This window comes from Megascapheus bottae, chromosome 20 (assembly GCF_031878675.1).
Source record: "Megascapheus bottae isolate mThoBot1 chromosome 20, mThoBot2.hap1, whole genome shotgun sequence".
In the NCBI taxonomy this organism is placed as follows: Eukaryota; Metazoa; Chordata; class Mammalia; order Rodentia; family Geomyidae; genus Megascapheus; species Megascapheus bottae.
The window spans coordinates 38,853,212-38,877,331 of record NC_143528.1 but is presented as its reverse complement, the minus strand read 5'-3'; the positions used below and the strand labels follow the sequence as shown (position 1 = coordinate 38,877,331).

Below are 24,120 nucleotides of genomic sequence, written 5' to 3'. Positions count from 1 at the left end.
GCCAGTGTGTGCACCTGCCTGTCCAGGGCTTCTGGGGGGCTTACAGGCAGCCCTGAGAGCCCCATGGGGCATGTGCAGTGTCAGCCACAAGCACCTTGATCAGCTGTGCCTGAGAGCACAGAGTGGATCTAAAGGCAGGCGGTGAGACTTCCAATCAAGAGCTCACACCCCTGCTCCCACCCACCAGGAAAGAGAAACAACTCAAAATGCACCCAGGGCAAGCAAAACTTGCTTAGGTTTTATTTCTAAGTCACGAACCGCTGAGCATTTCCAAACTCATCTCACTCGCATCTGGCCCAGCTCGGGCCCAGCCCCTCTCTCCATTCCCCTGGGCTCCTGCTCTACCAGCTGAGCTGAGGAGGACAAGGTCAGGTCACCTGGAGGACACACTCCAGATAACCAGCCCTCACCCCCCTGAGCTCACCAGGACAGGAGGAAGATGACCCGTCTGCAGGGGCAGGACTTGCAAGTGCCTTTTGCAGAGCAAGGATTCTCGAATCCAGGACATCCTGGCCTGCTTTGTAGGAGTGAGGCAAGAGGGAGGGGTGCCGCACACAGAGCTCATGAGGAGGGAGATCCTCGTGGAGAGCCATGGTGGAGTTGCCTGGCATCCTACATAGAGGCCCTCCCTGGGAGGAGGCCTTGGACTGAGGGCCAGGGTGAGATTAGCGAAGATGGATGCTGAGGGGGTGGGGGATAGACACAGAGACTTGGAAAGGAAATCCTGGACCCTCCCTCCCTCCTGGCCCTCCTACTGGCTGGAAAAAAGGCTGGGACCAGTTGCCTCAGGATTGCGTGTGTGCACATGTGTGTGCCAGGTATGGGGACAGGATGTGTTTGTACTTGGAGAGGGAAGAGCAGGAACCCCGATCCCTCTGCCCTTCTTGAATAGGCTGGTCTTGAATAGGGGTCCTGTACCCCTCAACTTCCCTGGATGTCCAGCATCCCTCATTCCCCGGATGGAGCAGAGCCCAGCTTTCTCTGACAGGCCCAGGGGCTGCTCACCTGCACATCCTTTGGGTAGCACAGTTTCCTTCTGGGCCCACCCAACGTGCCCATATGCTCCCATAGCAGAGTTCAGCTCCATCCAGAACTGCAGAAAGGCGAGGGCAGACCCCTACAGCCAGAAAGGTCCAGGGCCTTGGGGTCCCGCCCCAGCGGGGAAGGAGTGGGAATTGAAGTCTTGAAGGCCTCAATGGAAGCTGCAAGGATGAAAGGAATGGCAGATGCTTCAGGGCTCAGGGTCCCAGGGAAGTCCCCTGGCTCCCTGGCTGACTCCCTGTCTCTCCCTTGGTTCCCTGCCACCCCCATCTCTGCTGCAGAAGGCGATGGAGAACAAGGCCATGTACCTGCACACGGTGAGCGAGCGGGACTCCAGCTCTGTCTTCGAAGAACCCTTTGATGGCCGGAGCCTGTCCAAGCTGAACCTGTGTGAGGACGGTAAGGGCTTTTCATTCCAGCTGCGGCTGCCAGGGCGTCGGGCTCTAGGCAGCCCATCCAGATGACCAGGTTGTGCTTCCCCAGAGGGCTGCAGGGACAAGGCCTTACTCTACAGCGAGTGAGCGAAGGATTAGCGAGGACATCCGGGGGCCCAGCCTCTGGCTGTGGACTGGCTGGGGTAACCAAGGAAGGGCCTGGCCCAGGCAGTGCGGCTCCTGCCGCCACACTTCCCCTCTTCCTATTGGGGTTGCATTTCTCTTCCCCCTTTCTCCTTCATGGCCTCCATGTTTCCCCTCTTGTGTGAGCAGGGGGGAAACTCCATGAAAAGTCATTTTCTATATGGCATGACTCTTCCCACATCCTTCCAGGGCGGGGCACCCCCTAGCTCCATGGTGCCTTGCTCAGAACCCTCATCCCATGTCTTGCCCCTTAGCATCTTCCTAGGAACCCAGTGGAGATGCGAAGGTCTGGAGGTAGGGATTGCGCTCTCCCGGTGCCCCCAGACAACAGCAGAGGGGTGAGAATGGCTTGGCAGGGCCAGTCCCAGGGGGACCTTACGACTTCAGCCATGTGATCTCTGGCCTTGCCACCCTTCCAATAGAAATCCAACAGGGCCAATCACACGCCTCGCCTTCCCTCTCCCTCTGCTCTTCTCCTGCCTTCTCCTCCAGCCCACTTTGAGCCTTTGTTTCCCTCTGCCAGCCCTGGGGCCTCTTCCACCAGGCCCAGGTCCTGGGTGGTTGCTGACTGGGCTTGGCTCATCTGCAGCATTTCCGAGGGCCAGAGAGAGGTGTTAGCATCAGGGAAACCCTGCTGTCCTGGCTTTCCAGTGGCCTCGGTGCTGTCACCACCCTTGTGGCTTCATCCGTGGCCATTCCCAGGTAATGAGTTGCACATGCTGCTAGCGACGGCCTGACGCCTGCAGCGGGGCTCCTTGCTGAGCCTGGGGTCTCCCAGGGCCTGTGTTCCTTCCCTGTAAAATTAGATTCTCCTCCCAGGGACGCCCCTCTCCCTTCTCATCCATCAGCTCTCCCCGCCTCATTTGGCGAGGCTGAGGGCAGCTGGGCAGCTGCCCAGATGTGGGCGCGGATTTGCCGGGAGGGCCTGAGTGGGGCCTCACCAGGGTCACTGCCTCTGTAGGTTGGAGGAGAAGGTGGATATTGACTCATCCAACACGGCTGCAGACCCTTCTCCCCCAAATGAGAGCAGAGATCCAAAGGTGGGCTCTGGAGCTGCCTCACAGGCTCGCTTGGTCTGTGGATGCCAGGAGGGGGCGGTATCTGGGGAGGGCAGAGTCCAGGCATTGCAGCTGGTCAGTGCAAGGACTCTGTACCAACTGTGCCCCAGCTGCCCCCTGACTCATTGGGTTCAGGTACTTGGGAGCCTGGGAAGGAGATGAGTGGAGGGGGGCGCGTGTGGAAGTGCAGCCTCACTCCCCCGCTCCTGCCCCCCTGGGCTGCTTGGAGCTGGGGATCCCCCGCCATGTAGGCTTTCTCCTCCTGAAGCTCCATTATTATTCCCACCCCTCCCTGAGCCTGGGGGCCTGAAGTGTGCTTACCGCTCAAGGACCCTGCTGTGTTTCTATGGGCAGTGCCCATCATGATGGCACGTCACACAGGTGGCCTCTGTTAACCCTGAGAGGTCTGCAGCCACAGTGGCCCATCTGCTTCCCGGGTGTCCTCATCTGCTAAGGAAAGCAGCGGCACTAACCTTCCAGCACTAGGGCATGCTGAGGTGCTTGACTGTGTGAGGCATCTGGTAATTTCCTCTCATTATAGGGGTCCCTGCAAACCTTAGAGAAGTGGGGGAGGAGAGGGAGAGAGGAGGAGGTCCAGTGGAGATGTTCTAGGGACCCGCGCCTTCCTGGGGAGATGCTAAGGTTACTAAAGAGGGCCCTGCTTGGAGTATTGCAGGAGACCTAGGTACTAAAGGAACTGGAGCATAATCTTTCTGTCCTGTTCCCCAAGGATACATCCCCATGGGGTACCCTAGGGCCCCAGGCCTCCATGCTGATCAGAAGCTGTTTGCTCCCAGAGCTTTACTGAGGCCTACGGTCTAAAAAAATGTTGAACTAATTTAAACGCAGCAATATATTTTCATTTAATCTGTCTCTCCAAAATGTTACCATTTTGACACTGCATTGTAATCCAAGTAATCAGGATAATTACAGATTTTTACTTGTGTGCTGGGTTTTCCAAATCTAGGGCATCTTTTACATACTGAGCCCACGTCCAGTGGGGCAGCCGCATTTCCAAAGCTCCAAGTGAATGACAGTAAGGGGCTGAAACCAAGAGTAGAGGAGGCAGGCAGAGTTCGAACTGGAGAATGGGGTGGGAGATCCCTGAGAGGGAGGAATGGTCAGGCCACCCTTAGCCACGAGAAGTGCCCACAGTCCCATGGCATGCGAGCCAGGTTGGCAGGTTTTGGAAGTAGCAAGGGAGCAAAGAGAAATTCCTATCACACCCATGCATTGGTGGTTGTATGAGGAAATTGGGAATGAAAAGTGTCTCCTGGCAAAGAAAGGGGAGTGCAAAGCAATCAGGTTTCATTTAGAAGAAAGTAAATGAATGTTTGGAGCAGAAAGTTAGGAAATAGGGAATTTGTGGGCAATTGGCCTGGGAGGTCCAGAAGCCACAGGGAGAAGTTCCTACATATTGGGGAAGGAGATGAGAGTCCTCGAGAAGGAGAGGTGAAGCTGTTTGGGGAAGACAATGCGTGGTGGAGGGGAGGACGGAGGGTCTAGGAGTCCTGAAGTGTCTATGGGGGTGAAAATTAAATGCTTGTGTCTCCTCAAAGTTCTTATGTTGAAGTTCTAACCCCCGAAGTTGTGTTGGTGGAGGTGAGGCCTTTGGGAGGTCACAAGGAAGGACCCTCATGAATGAGTTTAGTTCATATAAATATAATATATAATATATATGCACACACACACATATATATAACAGTTATATAGTTATGTGTATATAACCGTGTGCAGAATTGGGCCCTCACCAGAACCTGACCATACTGGACCCTGATCCTAGACTTTCAGCCTCTAAAATTGCTAGCAATTAAGTGTCACGCATTACCCATCACTCACTCTGCGGGCTGCTGTCTTAACCAAGTCTCTTAGCTAACTAAGCCATTGGGGTTTCTGAGGGCTTGGTGAAGGGGTACAGCCAGCCAGTCTCAGGGCAGACACTAATGATAAAACTGCCAGGTGTTTGGAAGAGAGGTCTCCCCAGGGACATACAGAATCAGGGCCCCAGTCCACATGCACATGTGGAGTTCACTGAGAAATGGCTTTGTCCTGGAACAGCAGGAGATTTTGGCTCTCGTGGGGGTGAGGAGGTGAGTGGAGGTGGAATAGAGCAGAGGAGGCTTGGAAGGATCAGGATACAATACTATCCTTGATTGATGCGGAGGTGGGCCGGAGTTACGTTTCCATTCATTGTTTCTTCCAGGCTTCTGCATTTACCTTACTCATTTATTGACTAGGGATGGAGACTCAGAGAAGAAATCCATTCAGAGGTAGACTCTGATTGCCTGGTCCTTCATCCCTTGCCTGTCATCATAGCCCATGTTGTTTCTTCCTCTGGTACCTGGCTGTCGGGGGGGGGGAACCCCTGAACCGATGGGGTATGTTCAGAGGCCCTGGGAACTGGGAGGGTACACAGTATGGATTCCTGGTGATCCCGATTTCAGAGGTGAAGCCCTTCCCGTCCACCACAGGGCAGGATGGGGCTGTGGAGACAATGCCTGGCTAAGCGCAGGGGCCATGGAGTGAACTATGCAGAGACATGCTGCTGGCAGGAAGTAGATAGAAGCTGCAATGGTTTAGACATGAGCATAATGACAAGTTCCTACGTGGCTCCTATAGAAAGCCTGGGACACTAATTGACTTCATTCCAGAGCCCTCTGGCTTGGCGCTGAAGGTCTGTTTGGCATAATTCAGCTAACGGTTTTGGATGAATGCAGTGTTCGAGGGGGCCTGGCAGTGCTTGGCTGACCTATGCCTCTCCTCAGAGCACGGCTCCGGGCAATGTTAGAGCCAACCACAGAACCTATGACACTTCAGCCTCCTGCACAGTGTCTGTGCTTGGCCTGCTACACATCTCCCCTCTGGACTGGGCTTCTTATGCTGCTGCTGAGCTGGAGAGCTGGCTCAAGTCAAGGGCACCCTTGGGCATCTGCCTGCCTTGCATCTGCAAGTCTCTGAAAAGTGTGTTGCGATGTGTCCACAGATGCAAATGAACGTGACTTTGTCCCCTCACCAGTGGGTTTTATCCCTGCACTTTGGATCCCTGGACCTATTTGAGATTCCATATATGCTGCCAAGTATAGGGAAAAGTGGCATTTGTTCTCAGCCACGAGGAGTTCATTGCAATGTAAAGGTGGCTTGTGCTGGTGGCTCACGCTTGCTCTCAGGAGGCTGAGATCAGTTGATCTGTTTGAAGCTAGCCCAGGCAGGAAAATCGACGAGACCCTTCTCTCCAATTAACCATCAAAAAGCCAGAAACAGAACCAGAGGTCAAGCTGGGTGCGGTGGCTCACGCCTGTCATCCTAGCTGAGATCTGAGGATCAAGGTTCAAAGCCAGCCTGGGCACTAAAGAACCTGAGACTCTTATCTCCAGTTAATCACGAGAAAATGGGAAGTGGGGCTTGGCTCAAGGTTAGGGTGGTAGCCTTGAGCTGAAGAGCTCAGGGGCAGCACCCAGACCCCATGACCCACCCAAAAAAAAAAAAAAAAAAGAACTGGGGTTCAAGTGGTAGAGTGCCAGCCCTAAGCCAAAAAATAAATAAGTAAAACTCTAAGTGACAGTGCCCAGGCTCCGAATTCAAACTCCAGTGCTGGCCACCACACATACATACACAGCAATGTAATAACACAAGCATTTTCAGTATATCTAGATGTCTAAGGAAGTAGACTTACATGAGATCTCCCTGGAGGTAGCTGACAGGCTAAAGTCAAGAGCGTTACTTTGTCAGCCAGGGAATGTGACACGAGTCAGTCTCTTGATGATACCTTTGGTAACCTGGGCCTTTGGGGTAGAGGCCTTACATTGCCCCAATTCAGATGCCAATCTCAAGTTCTGAGTTATGATCTGTGCTTCTGACCCATTAGCTTTCTAGAAAGTTCCCATGACCCCTTCCTGGGGCCGAATTTTTTTGCTACAGTAGCTTACAGAGCTCTAGGAAATCACTTTGCTTACATTTACCCCATTATTAGAACAGACATTAAAGAAGACATCATTAACAGGTGGGGTGGATGCCTAGGGGGAGATATGGGACAAAAAGGTGCCTCCATGCCCTCTGGGGACAAAATGTGGTGTGTTCAACTACCTACAAGTCTTTGAGTCCCATTCTTTGCCAGTCCTGGGCCTTCAACTCAGGGCCTGGGCACTGACCTTGGGCTTTCTCAAGGCTAGAGCTCTACTACTTGAGCCACAATACCATTTCTGGCTTTTTTCTATGTATGTGGTACCAAGGAATTGAATCTGGGTCCTCATGCATGCTAGGCAAGCACTCTACCACTAGGCCAAACTCCCAGGCCCCATCCTTCGTGTTTTTATGGAGGCTTCATTACGTCACTTGGCTGAATGGATCATGGGATCGCTGCTGGACTGTTGGGCCTTGGAGATCATCTCATCTTCAGCCCTTCTTCTCCCTAGAGATTAAAAGTACTAGCCCTCTAATTGGTACCTTGGCCTTTTCTGGTGACAACCCTTGTGTTGAAGTTTCCTCAGGGCCTCCCAAGCCTCAAAGACAGATCAGTGCTGATGGAGTGCTGAGTACTTTAGTGTGAGAGTGACGGGGCTGTCCTATGAAGTCAGCATTGGGTGGGTTTAATCATGAGCCTTAGATGGCCTGTGCTCTGAGCTCCTCCCTGCAATAAAACACTGTCTCTACTTGCTGTTTATGAGCTGTGGGACCACAGAGAACAAAAAGAAAATAACCTGAGTGTTTGTGATTATTAAACTTCAAGTAAGCAATCACTGAATCATTTTGTCCTATTTTTTATGTTGTTTAGACCCAGTTTCTTTGGAAATCAGTTTGTGAATGTTCTTATAAAATAGGAAGAAAACAAATTCAGACAGCTAAATCCTCCCCCCAATTTAAGATCATAATTAAGGATTTGGCTGCATACGTACTGGTGGCTCATGCTTGTAATACTAGCTAGTCTAGAGGCTGAGATCTTTAGAATCATAGTTTGAAGCCAGCTGGACTGAAAAGTCCATGAAATTCTTATTAAATTCCAATTAATCAGAAAAAAACCCAGAAATATTTGACTCAAGTGTTAAGAGTACCCAGGCATGAGCAGAAAAAAACCTGAAAGATAGTGATCAAGCCTGAATTTCAAGTACAGCACCAGAAAGAAAAAAAAAAGTTGAAATCTTGCTCAAGGACAGGTTATGTCAATGATAAGGACGACTGGAAATGTTTTTTTTTTATCATGATCTCACCATCTGTATGCATCAGAGACAGGCTTTGAACATACTTTCACAGAGCCACAGAGGCCAAACCCTCTCCTGCCTAATGGAGGGGCCCCCCGGGGATACTCAGATGGCTTCCTCCTCTCCCTCACCTCAGCATTCCGGGATGAGTGGATTTTGTACACATACAGTTTCTTTTCCTTTAATCTCGCTGCCACCCACCTCCCTTCCCCAGGATACAGTATTTAGCCAAAGCTCTTTGGGTGTATTCTTGTTCCCAAGGAAGAAACTTTACAATGCCAACCTCTGGGAATAATAAAATAGTTTGAAACAAATTCATCTCAAATATGTCCTATTTATTAAAAAAAATCAAAGCACTCATTCCAATAAGTTGAGCTCTTACAAGAGACTTTTCATTTTCTTTCCAAGAATGTGTCTTTATGTCCTCCTTTGATATGAGAAATGCTCACTCGAGGGCAGAGGCCTCACTCCAGGAGAGAGAGCTTCACTCCAGGGCAGAGGCCTCACTCCAGGGCAGAGGCCTCACTCCAGGAGAGAGAGCTTCACTCCAGGGCAGAGGGCCTCACTCCAGGGCAGAGGGCCTCACTCCAGGAGAGAGAGCTTCACTCCAGGGCAGAGGCCTCACTCCAGGGCAGAGGGCCTCACTCCAGGAGAGAGAGCTTCACTCCAGGGCAGAGGGCCTCACTCCAGGAGAGAGAGCTTCACTCCAGGGCAGAGGGCCTCACTCCAGGGCAGAGGGCCTCACTCCAGGGCAGAGGGCCTCTGTGCCTAGATCTTTGATTTCACCAGGGAGTCAGAACAAGTGTCCAGGGCAGAGCTCAGAATGAGGCGCAGCTGCTCTGCCAGGAGGCAGGTGCCAATTCAGGTCCAGGGAAGCTGATGGTGAGTTTCGCTGGACAGCCCTGCATGTCATCAGTTATCCCAAGTATGCAAGGAAACCTACACTTTTGCTTATTGTTTTAGGGCAAAGTTCTACTCCAAATGATGGTTTCTTTTTACAGCAAGCTAGAATTCATCCATTGTTTGTAAGAGATGGTCTTGGCAGCAAGACAGCAATCGTGTGTGTGTGTGTGTGTGTGTGTGTGTGTGCAAACAATCTTATTGTGTCCTGTCATTGGTTGAGCATCCTCTGGGTGGTAGGTGAATGCAGCCATCCTAAGATGGCCTTGTAGGTCAGCGGGGCGCATAGAGATGCAAGCATGTGGTTATTCATGATGGAGGTAGTGCTAGAGATAGGTGCAAAGCTGTGTGTGTGTGTGTGTGTGTGTGTGTGTGTGTGTGTGTGTGTGTGTGTGCAACCAGGGCTTAAAATCAGGGTCACTGTGCTCTTGTTTGGGTGTGTACATGTGCCAGTCCTGGGCCTGAACTCAGAGCCTAGGCATTGTTCCTGAGATCTTTTGTTCAAGGATAGGACTCTACCATTTGAGCCATGGCTCCACTTCCAGATCTTTGGGTAGTTAACTGGAGATAAGAATCTTATGGACTTTCCTGCCCAGACTGCCTTTGAACCACAGTCCTCAGAGCTCAGTATCCTGAGTAGTTAGAATTACAGGCATGAGCCACCAGCACCCACAGGTAATTTTTTGGTGTGTGTGGGAGTCATGGGGCTTGAACTCTAGGCCTGGGCGCTGTACCTGAGCAGTTCAGCTCAAGGCTACTGCCCTACCCCTTGAGCCATAGCCCCACTTCCTGTTTTCTTGTGATTAATTGGAAATAAGAGTCTCAGGTCCTTTAGTGCCCAAGATGGCTTTGAACTGTGATTCTCAGATCTCAGCCTCCTGAGTAGCTAGGATTATAGACGTAAGCAACCACACCCGGCCCACAATTAATTAAAAAAAAAATATATATATATATATATGGGGCCGGGAGTTTGGCCTAGTGGTAGAGTGCTTGCCTAGCATGCACAAAGACCCGGGTTTGACTCCTCAGTACCACATATGTAGCAAAAAGCCAGAAGCAGTGCTGTGGCTCAAGTGGTAGAACCCTAGCCTTGAGAAAATCCAGGGACAATGCTCAGGCCCTGAGCCCAAGCCCAGGACTAGCAAAAAAAAGAAAATAAGAAAAAAATATATGTATATATATAATAGGATGATGCTAATTTTCTACTTGTAGAGATGATACAAAGTTTCCTTCTTAATTACATTTAATCTTAAAATTCAGTGGATAAAGTTAAGAAAACTAGCCCAGGGATACAGAGCGATACGCAGGCTGTGCAGATGACAGCTCTAGAGAGGAGGGGCCTCCTGTCGCCTCCAGCCCAGTCAGGGAACTGCATGCTCCACACTGAGACACTGTCTCCCATCTGAGTTCTGGGCTCCTTCTGTACTTTGCATTGATTTTATGGTTCGTGCATGCCCAGTCAGGGCCATGACCTTTATCTGTGTCCCCTCCCCAGCCCCTTTTCCCTGACTGTCTAATCTCAGATCCCATCCTCACTTGGGAAGGCTAAAAACAGATGAAGAAGCCTTTCCCATGGTCCTTGTAGAGCTTGGGTGCATTTTCAGTGGCATGGTTGCAGTTCACCATTTTCTGCATCAGTCTGGTTTCCGGTGTACCCGCATCTGCAAACAACAATAGCAAAATTTAATACATAACAGCTTCATCCACAAACTTCCCTCAGAACGCTCTCATATGGGGGAAGAAACTTTTCTTAAAGCCACAGTTTTCACATTTATAACAACTGTACATTGGATGAGAGAGAGAGGGGGGGGAGGGGAGGGAGAGGGAGAGGGAGAGAGAGGGAGAGAGAGAGAGAGAGAGAGAGAGAGAGAGAGAGAGAGAGAGAGAGAGAGAGAGAGAGAGAGAGAGAGAGAGAGAGAGAGAGAGGAGAGAGAGGGAGAGAGAGAGAGAGAGAGAGAGAGAGAGAGAGAGAGAGAGAGAGAGAGAGAGGGAGAGAGAGGGAGAGAGAGGGAGAGAGAGGGAGAGAGGGAGAGAGAGGGAGAGAGAGGGAGAGAGAGGGAGAGAGAGGGAGATAGGGAGAGAGGGAGAGGGAGAGAGAGAGGGAGAGAGAGGGAGAGAGAGAGAGGGGGGGGGGGAGGGGGAGGGAGAGGGAGAGGGAGAGGGAGAGAGAGAGAGAGAGAATGGGTTTAGCACCTGCAGAGATCAGTTCACCTCCTTTGCAGGGAGCATTTCCTGCCTGAATCCTTTCTTCCTTGATCTCATGTCTTCTTCCCCTCTTCTGGGGTTGCTGCTGGAAGGCAGAGGCAGCGTCTTCACCTGCAGAGCACCTGTGTGTAACAGGCTCTGGCTAACTTGTTCCCTCCTGGCCATTCTCTTTGCATTTCCTAAGTGCCTTCATTGTCATCATGATGTGATAAATCACCCCTCCCAAGCCTAGTGTCATCAGACAGATATTTACTCCTCGCTCATTCTCTGAGAATGTAAGGAAAGCCACCATTCGTCAGTATTTTTAGATGATGTGCTTTTTTTTAGTCAGAAATATGCTAAGATGTAAGGCAGTGTGTCTCACAGTCTCTCCAGAGTGGAGTCGGGTCACCAGTCAAGCCCTGTACCACGAAGGAGCGGTGCTCATTCTGCCTAGGCTGGAAGCTCGGTTTCTGGGCTCTCACATGTGGCTGGGGACTGAAAGCTGGGTTTTCTTTTGGAGTGCTGGTGACGCAGCAGCTGGCTTCTCCCTAAATGACTGCGTTAAGAGGGAGAAGGGAACAAGAGGGAAGGTGCAGGTTCTGCTGTCTCATCTCAGAAATGCCACTCCTCACTTTTCGGCATATTCTGTTCTACTGGTCACACATGGAAGGGGCCTGAAGGTACGGCCCTGTGGGATAACTAACAAGAGAGAGATAATCAATGTTTTGCTAAAATGGTGTGTGTGTCTGTCTGTGTCTGTGTGTGCCTACACTAAAGCTTGAACTCAGGGCACTGTCCCTTAGCTTTTTCACTTAAAAATAGTGCTCTGTCACTTGAGCCATACCTTTGTTTCTGGCTTTTTGCTGGCTACTTGGAGGTAAGAGCCTCATCGACTTTCCTGCTTGGGCTGGGTTTCAATCTCAATCCTAAGATTTTGGTCTCCTGAATGGCTAGGATTACAGGCATAAGTCGTTGGCTGGTTTTCTGTACAGGTTGATTCCTATGTTCTGTAGCCCAGGCTGGCCTTGAACTGGCATTCCTTCTCAAGTGCTGGGATTATGAACATCACCAGCTACTTTTATTTTTAATAGGTGCTTGATTTTTAGAGCAGATTTAGGTTCATGGCAAAATGAATTGGAAAATATGAAGCATTTCTATATGTCCCCCAATTACCAATGCTCCCACTGACACCCCCAGTGTCACATGTGTTACGATCAATGAAGCTTTACTGACATGACATTTATCGTCCAATGCCCATAGTTTATAGTATGGCTCACCGTGGTGCTGGGAATTCTCTGGGTTTTGATATGTTGTAACCAGATGTGATTTGTAGAAGAATGACAAAGGCCAGTGGAATTGGAGAAGGATCTGTTCCTTCAGTCTCTTAAGAGAAAGATCAAGAGAAGTATGCCCAGCCCAAAGAAACACAGGTCACATGCCTTTTCTCATTTGTTGTAACTAGAATGTGCCTATAAATCTACAAGTAAACAAAGGATGGTAAAAACAAAACAAAAAATACACTTGAACATGATAAATTATACAGGAGACCAAAGGAGGCTATTCTTAGGAGAGGATCACAAAGGCTCAGCAGCTATATGCATATGATTGTAGAAAATGTTTATACTCTCTGACACAATGTTGAAAATGAACTGTACAACTTGTGGGGATTTGGGGGTAGGAGGGAAAAACTGGAAAAAAATGAGGGAAAGGTGACATTGAAATGTGCTTATTACCTGATTTATGTAACTAACCCCTCTGTACATCACCTACACAATAACAAAGAAGAAGAAGAAGAAAAAGAGAAAGAGGCACACATACTTGGGGTACCAAGAGGAGTTGAACTGACAAGAGCAGGAGAAGGAGGAGACCAGGGGTGCTACAGGATACTACTTATATATCAATAGTATATAAATATAACTGTACATTTCTAGCTCCTGAGAAAGACAGACTTTTTTCTCTGAGGAGTTGCAATGAGACTGGTAGTTTAGGATGAAATGACCCCAGAGCTCACATATTGAAGGAATAAACTGCTTGTGACCTACTGTGGGAAGAGGTGGGAAATCCTAGAAAAATTAAGATGAGGTAGAAAGATGTATTGTATCTAAATCTTAGTGGAATATCAGGTTAACTCTTCAAAATCTACTAGCAGTCCAGGATTTGTGAGAATAGCCATTGGATTTCTTCATTGTTTTATTTTTTAAACAACTTCCTTCATACTGTACTCAATATTTTATGGAAGTATTTATAACAGTTCAGCTTAAAAAGTAGTATTTGCAACAAAGTAGAATAAATTGGGAAATTCTTCTTCAAATAATGATAAAACCTTTGGAATCCAGGACTGTCTAGATCCTTATGGCCTCCATAAAATAGTTATCCCACTGTTTCCAACCTTCCCTTGTAGTAACAACACCTCCCGAAACCAGGAAGTTAACAGTGAGGCTCAGAAGGTAACTCCATGCTGATGCCCTACTAAAGAGTCCTGGGCCTCGCACCATCTTTCAATTTGTATATTTCAATGGTCTCAAACTCTAGTGCTAGCCCCTGCGCCATTCCCTCTTCAGAGGCAGGCGTGCTCCAGTTGGCACCACCCTCCGGTGGGGAAACAGGCCTTATCTGCTGCTGCAGCGTCTCACCTGTGGGGAGTGAGAGGGGATATTTTGAAAAATCTCCCGCCCTGCCCTCCATGCCAGGGGCTCTGAGGTCAGGGTGGGAGAGCATCCCTTCCTCTCTTCTTCCACTGAGTAAATTTCCTGGCCTCTGCGTGGGCCATCTGAGAAGACCACCTGGAAGGAAACTTCAGCGGGAAGATGAAGTTCAGCTAAGGCTCTACACACAGAAGAGCTGGAGTCCAGGGTCCACGAGGATCACTGGAGCCGGGATATTTTTCTATTCTATCTGACGGGCTGTGTGTAATCGCCTAGGTTACCATGGTTTCTGATCAACCCGATCCCAAGGTTGCAAGCTGGTGACCACATCTGGCTTGCTCATGTCTTTCTTGATCCTCCCTAGGGTGTTCTGTTCTGTTTTGTTTTCAACTAATTGTCAACACTTAAAAATAAGGAGATGATGTCCCCTAGTTGCTTGTAGCGTGGGTCAAATATTCCTGGGTGTAGTAACACACAGCCTCCGTTCCTGTGCTGAAAAAAATCCTCCACGTGGCATGTTTTGCTCATTTCCATCCCCTTCCTGGCTGCTGCACAAGTGTAAGTTTGCGAGCCCTCCTTTAAGTTCTCCCTGGAGACAATGCCACCAAGTAAAAGAACGTATTAGAGCCTGTTCCGCCATCTGCCCCTGTTGACTCCGGTGTGAGTACCTGAGCTGTGGATGTGTCTGTCTGCTTTCTTCATGAACAGAGGAAAGCTCAAACATTCCAGAATGGTGCCAGAGAGCTTCTAGTTAAGGAGGCTGCATTACAGATGTGTAGAAGGGGTAGGAGATCTTTCTACAGGAACATCTGTGTGCCACTGGGCGAGAAATGACCCAAGGAGAAAAACAGCCCAAGAGACATTTTTCACTCATCTTTCCTTTTGTCTGCTCCCCTCACTCTCCAGGTCCATGCCACAGGCGGCGGGCCGGTGGCTGCTGTACCCAGCTGGGCTCCTTGTCGGCCCTGAAGCATGCCGTGTTGGGCCTCTACCTGCTGGTCTTCCTCATCCTCGTGGGCGTCTTCATCTTGGCAGGTAAGGGATGCTCTATTTTGTCCTGCCCTCTTTGGAGAAGAAAGGGAGACCTGCGACATCTGTCCTTCCTGGCTATGTCCTCATCACCATGGAAACACGGAGGCTAGCCAGCATTTTGCACAAGACCTGACAAAGGTTTGGTACCCCAGCTTGTTTCACAAGGGACGACAGGCTGGCGGGACTAGAGGAATCTGAGTCCGCTGGGGCAGGTCCAGCTGCTCAGCTCAGTGGGGCTTGTCTTTCCCTGACTCACTGTGGGACACAGGCATTATACGGGGTCCTCTGGGGACCTCTGGGGTATGGCAGGACAAGTTGTCCAGTTCACCCAGGCTCTCCTCCATGGGTTCTGCTTGTGAGATGGCCAGTGCTGGGCTGGGGTTTGGAACACATTCTCTAGTCGGAGAAACACAGAGCTTATCGACATAAGGAGGGATCACTGGGCCTGTGGACCTTGTGCTTTGAACCGTCCAGCATAGACCCATCAGCTGTCCTACTGTGATGGAGACAGTAGAGCAGGGGCTGTGGTCTTCTCTCCCAGGCTCCATAAACGAAGCAAGGGCTGCTCCTTTTCCATCTTTCTCATTGGACAAAGTGGAGGCAAAGGTATCCGTTTACTCTCATGAGAACTCATCTTATGCTGTCTCTATGCTGGAATTAGGGCACAGCTGTTGGACCCAGGGGTTTTTCTTGCAGTCTAGAGGCTGAGGCAGGCTTGTGTGGGTAGATTCTTGCCTGGAGAGGAACGTGATGACACTGTGATCGTTGTGGTGGTGGTGACTGGGTGATGGTGGTCATGTGGTGGTACAGAGGAGACCTGCCACCTGGAAGTGCGGCCATTGCATGAACAGGGTGGGGTGATGGAAGTGAGGCTTCTGACTTGGAGTGCTGAGGGCGGGGTGCTTGGGTGAACTCTGGCAAGGAACCTGGAGGTCCCGCTCTTCTAGATAACCCTTCCCTGGAATCTTGGGGCAGACATCCAGGACCTCCCCAGTCTTGCCCCATACTACATCAAGCGGGACCAGTCACTGGGGTATTGTAATGGGATTCTCGGGTTTCCACACGCAAGGCCTCCGGGGCGGTGCCTGTGCCATCAATCAAGTGACCTGAGGGACAGCCAACAGCAACAACAAGAGTCATGAATCATCCCAGGGGCCAAAGAATGGTGTCCAGCAAGACTTATCACAGGTGGAGGCAGCCATGTGAACATGTTCCCCAGCTCCTCGGGGCGAGGTTGGCATCTGGGGTTTGTGGGTTTGGCTTCCACGACCATAGCAAATTTCTGGAATGCTTGGAAAGTGTTCCAGCCCGGCAGGAATGCCAACCGCTCTGAAGAACGGAGCTTGTAGGTGGTGGACCGGGGTCTAGAAGAGAGCGACGAGGCTGACAGAGGGCCCGGGCCAGGATGACGGAGGCCTGGAAGGCCTGGAAAGCAGTTTCCCTGGGAGGCAGGAGAAGCTCAGGGGGAGGGAAAGTTCTCTTGTGGTATCTGAAGGGCTGCCATGTGGAAAAGGAGTGTGGAGGTAGAACCAAAGGGTTGATGTTATAACCACAGATTTCCACTCAAAACACTGGAGAGTTTTCTAACCCTTGGTGCTATCCAGGATGACACAGAAAGGCTTTCTCCTGGCTTGGTGCTTGCATGGGATTTATGATGACATTTTGGAAGCTTCAGAAAGGAGGGTGGAACATGGTTTCTCAATCTCATGAAAATATTGCCATGTTTCTTAGTTGTTCCACGTGGAAACCTGTGCTGCTGTGGGGTTTCTTTTCTTTTCTTCTCTTTCTTTTCTTTCCTTCCTTCCTTGCATTCTCTTTCTACCTACCTTCCTTTTTCTAATCACCCTCAAACCAGAAAGTTTGGGGTACCACATGGCTTGTGTGGAATGAACATTTGGAGTGTCTTAGAAGTAATCTGAGGAAACTCTGTCTCCTAGCTCTTTCTGTGGGGTCACTGCCACCTCCCACGTTCTTATCTGGAGAGTCATGTTGGCCTCTGGGTGAGGTTATGTAGGGAAGCCCATGCAAGAGTATAGTCAGCTGCTGGTGGATATGTCTACAGTTCCTGCCTGATCTTAGAGAGGTTTCCTCACCTTACCTGACTAAAGACCTCCGGTGATGCCCCCTTTCCAGAGAATGCCCCAATGACAGGAGATGGTTCAGGATGAACCACACCTTGCCTGACCTTCTGCTGGGGTCTTGCAATCCATGTTTCCACCGCTTGGGTAGCTCTTGATGCCTGTGCCCTGCCGAAGTCTCTCTTGCACAGGACATCTGTTTGAACCAAGAGTTCAAAACTTCTTCGTGAGCCCAGATCTCACACATCCTAGACCTAGATGACAAAATTACTTATGGCATGCAGTATTATTTCTGAGACTGAGCATCTTATTCGAGTGTAAGCTTAATTCTTACTGTTTCCAACATTACAAAATTATAATCTTATTTTTTAAAAGCACAACTAATACTACTACTATTTCCTCATGGGAATTCTCACAAACTATCATCTTGCACAAATATTCAAAACAAAAGTCAAATACTATATCTTTTGTTTTCCTGGCTTCCCCAATCGGATTAGTCTAGCCAGTGCCCAAATTATTCTCTCAATTAGACTTTCTGCCCACTGTCTAACCATCCATTCCTGACCAGCATTCTTCCAGGAACTGTCCTCCGATATACCCACACCATTACTAGGATCCATTCTGTCAGCCCACACCCTTTTGTCATCTCTAAGGATGCCACCACATTGATTTCCTTCCACCTCCAATTTTCTCATTTTCTTTGTATTGATTCCCTGAGATGGTGCTCCCCTATTCCCCCCCCCCCCCGCCCACTGTGTTCCAGATTATGCCAGCAAGCACAGACTATGGGCCTAAGTTCATGAACAAGAGACTTGAGGTTGAACAGCCATGTAATCAGAAGGTCCTCAATTAGCACTTTTGGCAGGATCATCTCGGTGATGTAGCTGAAGGGTTGGAGGTGATTCCTGCTTACCCAGGCACGGTGCTGGGACGTCACTACGGTGACCAAGTGAGGACCTCAGGAATCACTCTTCTTCCCCCTTCCTCTGACAGGGTGAGACTCTCCACAGGCTCAAACCCAGATACCCTTGCGCTTATAGTAAAGATACAGGTGCCAGTTGAGGGACAGTTCAAGCATTATAAAACACTAACCTCAGAAAACAGGAGAACCCGTTTTCTGCCCCAGTTGCCTAAGGACCAATGTGCATTCCTTGAGGAATGAGCTTATTTTTCCCTGGAGGAGGCTGAGAATCTTGATAATGTAAACAGAGATTTCATCTCGGCTCCTCTGTGAGTCCTCGGTAGTCTTGGGGCATTATTTTGCTGCCTGGATATTAGAACACTCACCTATAAAATCACAGGTTGGACTGACTCTGTGTTTCTGTCTTTTAAGCCCAGGATACAGAGACCTTTCCCATCAGAACCAGGGCACTAGTAGAGCTACACCCGAGAGCACCGTTCCTCAATGGTTTTCTCTACTACTCTGTAACTATGGATTTTGAGAATGGTCACAACCCACCCATTTGTTTCATAACCCACTACTGGGACATAGCCATGATCTGCGAAACATTGGGCTAAATAGCAGTCCTATTTTTCTGTGTGTGTTTTGAGCATTAGAAGTCCTATTCTGAATAGGATATCGGGGCCAAACGTATGGGTTCAAATCCAGGCTGCACTGTTGTATGCATGTGGCAGTTTTTAAAAATTACTATCTTTAATGTGCAAAGGAAGTTTCAAGTCAATGAATAAGCTTATGAGTACAACACATTTACATCAGCGCCACCCTTCTTTCATTCTCTCCCATCTTTCCCAGCCCCACCCCAAACCTCAAGTTATGTAATTTCATTTTCACATATGCACATTGAACATAATGACTGGATTTGCCTCCTCTTTCTTTCTCCTGAATAACTCTATTGTGGTAACCCTAAAATCTTGGTTTCCTCAATTATAAAATGATATGCCCTCCATAAGATTGTTGTAAAGAGTCAATTAATACATGTTAAAAACTGTTAGGGCTTGGAATATAAAAAGAACTAACGAAGTATTAGATGTTACTATTGACGCCATCGGGGCCGGAGGCTTGGAGCAGAGCAAAGGATTAGATTTGTACTTGTTCAGTCTGTGAACCCGTGGATGCATCAGAAGAGAGAGCTGAGCTCCAACCTGATCCCAGTAACCAGGGGAAGCCTTGAAGCTTTGTCTGTGATCTCAGATTTGTTGTGACAACCCAAAGAGCCAAGAAGCAGGACAGCATCTCCAGCGCCGTGGCTCTTGAGTGGAGAGAGCGCTCGAGCTCCACACCCATGGCTCCAAGGCACTCAGCCTCGGGAGTGACCACAAAGGACATCTTGTACAGCTCCCTGTCCAAAGCAAGAGCCCCCCTCCTGACCTTCCAGGAAGACCAAGTTTTGTGCTTCTCCTGATGAGAGCTGTGTGTCTTCCTCCTCCCCCTTGCTGCCCCTCAGGCTGTCTTTAGCTTCTCCTTCAAGAACAACTCCACAAGGCCTTTGTGAACCCCCAAGGTCATTGTAGAAACCCCAGCCTGAGCAAACCCATTTCCTCCATCGGCAGACGCATCAGACCTGGCATGGAGCCCTCTGTGCGTGGAGGGCTTGCCTCTTCACCCTTGCTACATTACATGGAGTTAATGATTCCTGTGCCTGCAGCCTCATCCAGTGAGCTCCAGGTCTGGATCAGAAAAAGAGTGAGGCCCCTCCTGGCGTGGTCTGGCCAGGGCAGAGTGCACTGGGTGGAGGCAAACATAGCCTGGGCCCAGTAGGTTGTGGCTGCTTACACTTGTATAAGCTTTTATAGTGGGACTCCCATTTCCACACACAGTACTGCCAGTGAAGGAATACTATGTAGCCCGTAACCTTCATGCCCATTTCCCACCTCAGCCCCAGTGCTCCTTTAAAGGGCCCCGTGTTGCCTGGCGAGGGCTCCCCCCATTCTAGGACAGTACATTGGCTTTGTCGGTTTTGTTGTTGCTTTATCTTAAGTGCAGATGTTGTCAGGAAGCCCAGCGAAATGTCATCCCTCTGGTTCTGCCAACTATTGCAGCCTGTTGCATCAATTCGACTCCGGAGGCAGACATCTGTCACTTAGCTTTCCCTGTCAGCCTCGGGACTGGTTAGGCTGGAGCGGGTCTCCCAGCCCAGCCCAGCCCACCACAGCCTGCTGCTGCATGTGCAGATCCCAGGGGTAAGCGACGAAGCTCTCTTGAGCCCATGCTTGTACTTAACTGCACATATTTGTGTGTGCGTGTGCATGTGCGTGTGCATGTGCGTGTGCACGTGTGTGTGTGTGTGTGTGTGTGTGTGTGTGTGTATGTGGTTATGTCTAGGACCTTCACAGACTTTTCCTTAAACATGGGTCACATTTCACCCGAGCAACTCATGGGCTGCTTTGCATCCCGCCTGGCTCTGCAGGCTTCCATCTACCAGAACTCCACCAGCAGAAGGCGCCTCTCTTACTTCAGGTCTGAGGAAAGTGGGAGGAGAAAGGACCAAGAGGATGTTGACATCTTGTTCTTCCTAGGAAGAGGCAGGGCTCTATGTAGGCAGAGGAGCTGACCTCCACTGCGGGGAGAAGAGTCGGGGCAGAGGCAGCTAGCATGTGGCCTGCACAGTTAACAATGAATCCCCTGTATCTTCAATCAAAGACTTACTGAGTAATCGAGAGGATGGACAGGTCTCAGCTATGTCCCACTGGAGACCAAGAGACAAATCCAACCCATACATGTTTTTATGAATAAAGTTTTATTAAAACACAGCCACATACACTCGTTCATATTATATATCGATAGCTGCTTTCCCATCATGGTGGCAGTGATGGTTAGTGGTGATAGGGACAAGGCAGCCCACAGAGCTGGCCCTTGACAGCTCTAGGCTTGTCTGCCCACTGGTTAGCTCACTGATCTGTTCCTTCTGTATCGTGCTTCATAGTTTTCAAAGATTTTAACATATACTTCACAGACACAGTAAGGAATCTAGATAAAAATTGTTGCTGTGTCTGTGGCCCCTCAGCCAGGAATCAGGCCTAGAATGCAGTGCAGCCCTGTAGCATCTTCCCACATTGCAGGTCGGAGGCACACAGAGTCTGCGGCCTGGAGTGGGAATGCTAGGGAAAGGAGCTTTTCTAGCTAATGAACACAAGGGGCAGAGGAAGCCGTGGCTCCTTGCTTGCTTTCTTCTGCAGTGTTTCTTCCAGACTTAGCCATGGCACCCTTGAAGCCCACTGTGTCCTGCTCCCTGCTCTCATCTTCTGCTGAGGACGTCCAGGGTAGTTGATTAGATTTACCACACTCGAGTGACTCTGGGATGAGTGAGCAGAGAGATTCACAAGTTCTTGTTTCCATCCTGCTGGGGAGAAGAAATAATCAACTCGTGGAATTTCTGTAAGGGCCCTAAGACGCATGCCTTGGCAGACTCCGCTCAAGGACTCAGAGCAAGTTCAGAACACAGCCTTACTGAGCATGTGCTGTGTAAAATATAGGCAGTACACAAGGAGGATGGAGGGAAGGCCTTCTTAGATAATTGGAGAGTGAAGGGGCGGGACTAGTTTCCCTTCCGGTGTTCCCATCTCAAGACTGACATGGCCCCTAGTCGTGGGCCTCTCTCAGGGAAATCTCAGAAGAGAGCCAGACCCAGGACTTGCTCCGCTCAGGGGACAGAGAAGGCTCTCACAATGGTACGTGCCACATTTCTCTGGACTCAGCCACCGCCTAGTAGGGGGAACCCACCAATCACATTTGGGGGTTCCTTTCTCCCAAGTCTTCATTGGCATTTATTGTTTTTCTTCTAATGGCCATGCTGCCTGGGCTAAGATGGAAACTTGATATAGTTTGATTTACATTTCTGTCATGACTAAGGCTGTTGAATATTTCTTTATATAATTATTGGCTATTTGTGCATCTTTTGAGGATTGTCTGTTCAGTTCATTTCTTCATTTATTGGTTGGATTATTTTTTGATGTTTATTTTTTTTTGTAGTTCTTCATAGATTCTAGGTGAGAATCCCCGTCAGATGAATAGTTGGCAAAGATCATCTCTTATTCTGTAGACTATCTCTTCCTCTGGGAATTATTCCCTTTGCTCTGGAGAAGTTGTTTAAATTTGATGCAGTTTTGTTTATCAACTATTTAAGTTATTTACTGTCTCACAGCAAAAGCCCTAAGGGAGGGCTCATAGATGCTCAGCTTTCTCACTTGGCTGGTGATCTACTATTTGAGCCATACTTCTGACCCAGCTTTTTGCTGTTATTTAGAGAGAGAATCCTGTGAACTTTTCTGGATCTCAGCCTCCTGAAAAGCGAGTGAGCTCACAAGCCTGCTCCCCCAGTGTCAGGCCACTCATCAGCTGCTGCTGTGATTTCCTGAGCTATTCAGAAAGTTGTTACTCTATGGCAATATCTTCAAGGGTCTTTTCCTCTCTCTAAAGGTTTTGCATTTACAATCTTTGATCTATTTTAACTGCGTTTTTCCCGTTTGGGAGATAGAGGAATTAAGTTTCATTTTTTACACCTGTAGATATCGAGTTTCCCAACACTATGTGAAGCACTTATTCTTTCTCTAATGTGAATTTGGTACCTTTTTGGAGAATCAGGTGACTGTAATTACGTGGTGCAGGGTTCCTCCTGGATCTGCTGTTTTAGTCCATTGGTCTGTGTGTCGGCTTTGGTGCCTGCACCATGCTGTTTTCGTTACTATGTCTCTGTAATATAATTTGACATCAGGTATTAGAGTGCATATAGTTTTGTTTTGTTTTTTAATCAAATGGGGGGGTTTCTTGTATGTATCCATGTGAATTTTACAATTTTTTGTTCTGTCTCTACACAGTATTTTAAAGAAATATGAGGTAATGTGGGAGAGTGTTTACAACTTAGGTTAAGGGAAAAGAGAACCATGTGTATACACTGAGAGTTGTTATGCCAACATGCACACAAAGCATCAAGGGCGGCTGGGAACTGGGAGCGCTGAAAACCACAGTGTGTCCATGGCGTGGGTGGAGGTGGAAGATGCTGGCTGGGACCCACTCCTGTCTTTCAATTTCCTCTAATGCTGTCGGAGCTGTTAATAAAGTCGCCCTTTTGAAAAGCCACAGGAATCCTTCTCTAACCCTGAGAACGGGATGCCTGGTGAAGTTCTGACTGCCCTGGTGAACAGGGTCCCAGCAGGTCCCCAATGGGGCAGGAAGGCGTCTGCTGGGCTGCTGTTCGGGCTCCTGGGGAGGGAGGAATAGAGGGTACATGTGACCTGTGCCTCTCTGCTCTGGAGCCTTGAGACCCCAAGAGAGGTAGCTCTTCCCTGAGCCGCACAGAGCCTCCAGCTCCTCACCACCTGGCCCTTACGTGGTCTCCTTCTCCATCCTGAGTCTGCCTGTTAGTCTTTGGCCTTGGTTGTGTCCTCCATGTATGTGGTCTTTCTGTGGCTAGGACAGTGGCTCTTGACACCCCAGCCTTCCTGTATATGATCCACTGCCAGTGCTATGATGCATCGTAACTGTATTTCACATCTGGTATGTCATCTGATCTTCCAAAAACTGTGAGCCAGCGTCATCATTCCCCTTGACAGATGACAAGACTGAGGTTCAGGGAGGGTCATCATCCTCGCAGGAGAAAATATGAAGCTGCTATTAAATTTAAATGGCACTGTGGGGCTTTGCCTATCACCATGCCCTACCAGCTTCTCTGTAAAGGGTAGACAGGGAAACTGAGGCACCTGGACGGAGGAACACGGAGAACATTTTCCCATAAGGAATCTTGTCCCACGCCAGTTCTCTGTGCCACTCATTTGGGCTCAGCTCATACAGTCTGGGCATGTGGGATTTTTATGAGATCTGTTTTATGGCACACGCTCATTTGATGTATGAAAGAGGCTGTGGTATCCCACTGCAAATTATGAAATAAAACATAGGAACTCTCAGTGATGTGTGTTTTAAATTTCCTTGATAAAATAGGTGGATGGAACAGTTCCCACTTCCTCCTGTAGCCAGCCTGTTACTTTCGACTCGACTAGGCCTTAGGGGCTGGAGTCATTTTCTTCTCCTTCTCGCTCTTGGACGGCTCCTGTAGCCGAGCTGCCTGCTCTCAGCTTGTTTATTTTTCTTCCTAGGAGAGAATCTTGGGAATGGTACCCACCAAACCCCACAGGGACAGTCACGAGAAGCCCTATGCCCCCAAGCCACACCTGCCCCTCACACACAGAGCCCAGGCCAGCTCTTCCTCTTCCTGGGCGAGAAGCTGGCCGGGCATTCTGGACTGTCCCGTAGAGGGGACCCGACCAGGCTCCTCCTCCTTTCTCCTTGATGGAGGAGAAGCTGGGGGAAGGAGTAAGGAGACTCTGGCCCCCAGGCTGGAGGCCAGGTTCTTAACCGTCAGTTGTGAAAGCTGAGTGGAGGCCTTGCTGGGTCCCTTCCCATCAACCCAGCCATCCTGTGGGCCTGGGTGGGACAGAGCTGAGGTTGAGTA

The 24,120-nt window shown here is 49.4% G+C and overlaps 1 protein-coding gene across 2 annotated transcripts in view; it reads left to right on the top strand.

The window, feature by feature from the left end:
* The window catches only part of Scara5 (scavenger receptor class A member 5), a 65,937-nt gene that overhangs the window by 1,720 nt on the left and 40,097 nt on the right, over positions 1-24,120 (top strand). The window contains exons 2-3 of one of the 2 annotated variants that reach the window (XM_090353657.1): positions 1,326-1,440; positions 14,511-14,639. In XM_090353657.1, coding sequence (XP_090209783.1) covers positions 1,329-1,440; positions 14,511-14,639 — 241 coding nt within the window. In that variant the 5' untranslated portion in view covers positions 1,326-1,328. Of the gene's footprint in view, positions 1-1,322; positions 1,441-14,510; positions 14,640-24,120 lie in introns of both variants that reach the window. The other variant, XM_090353656.1, reaches the window with a different exon arrangement.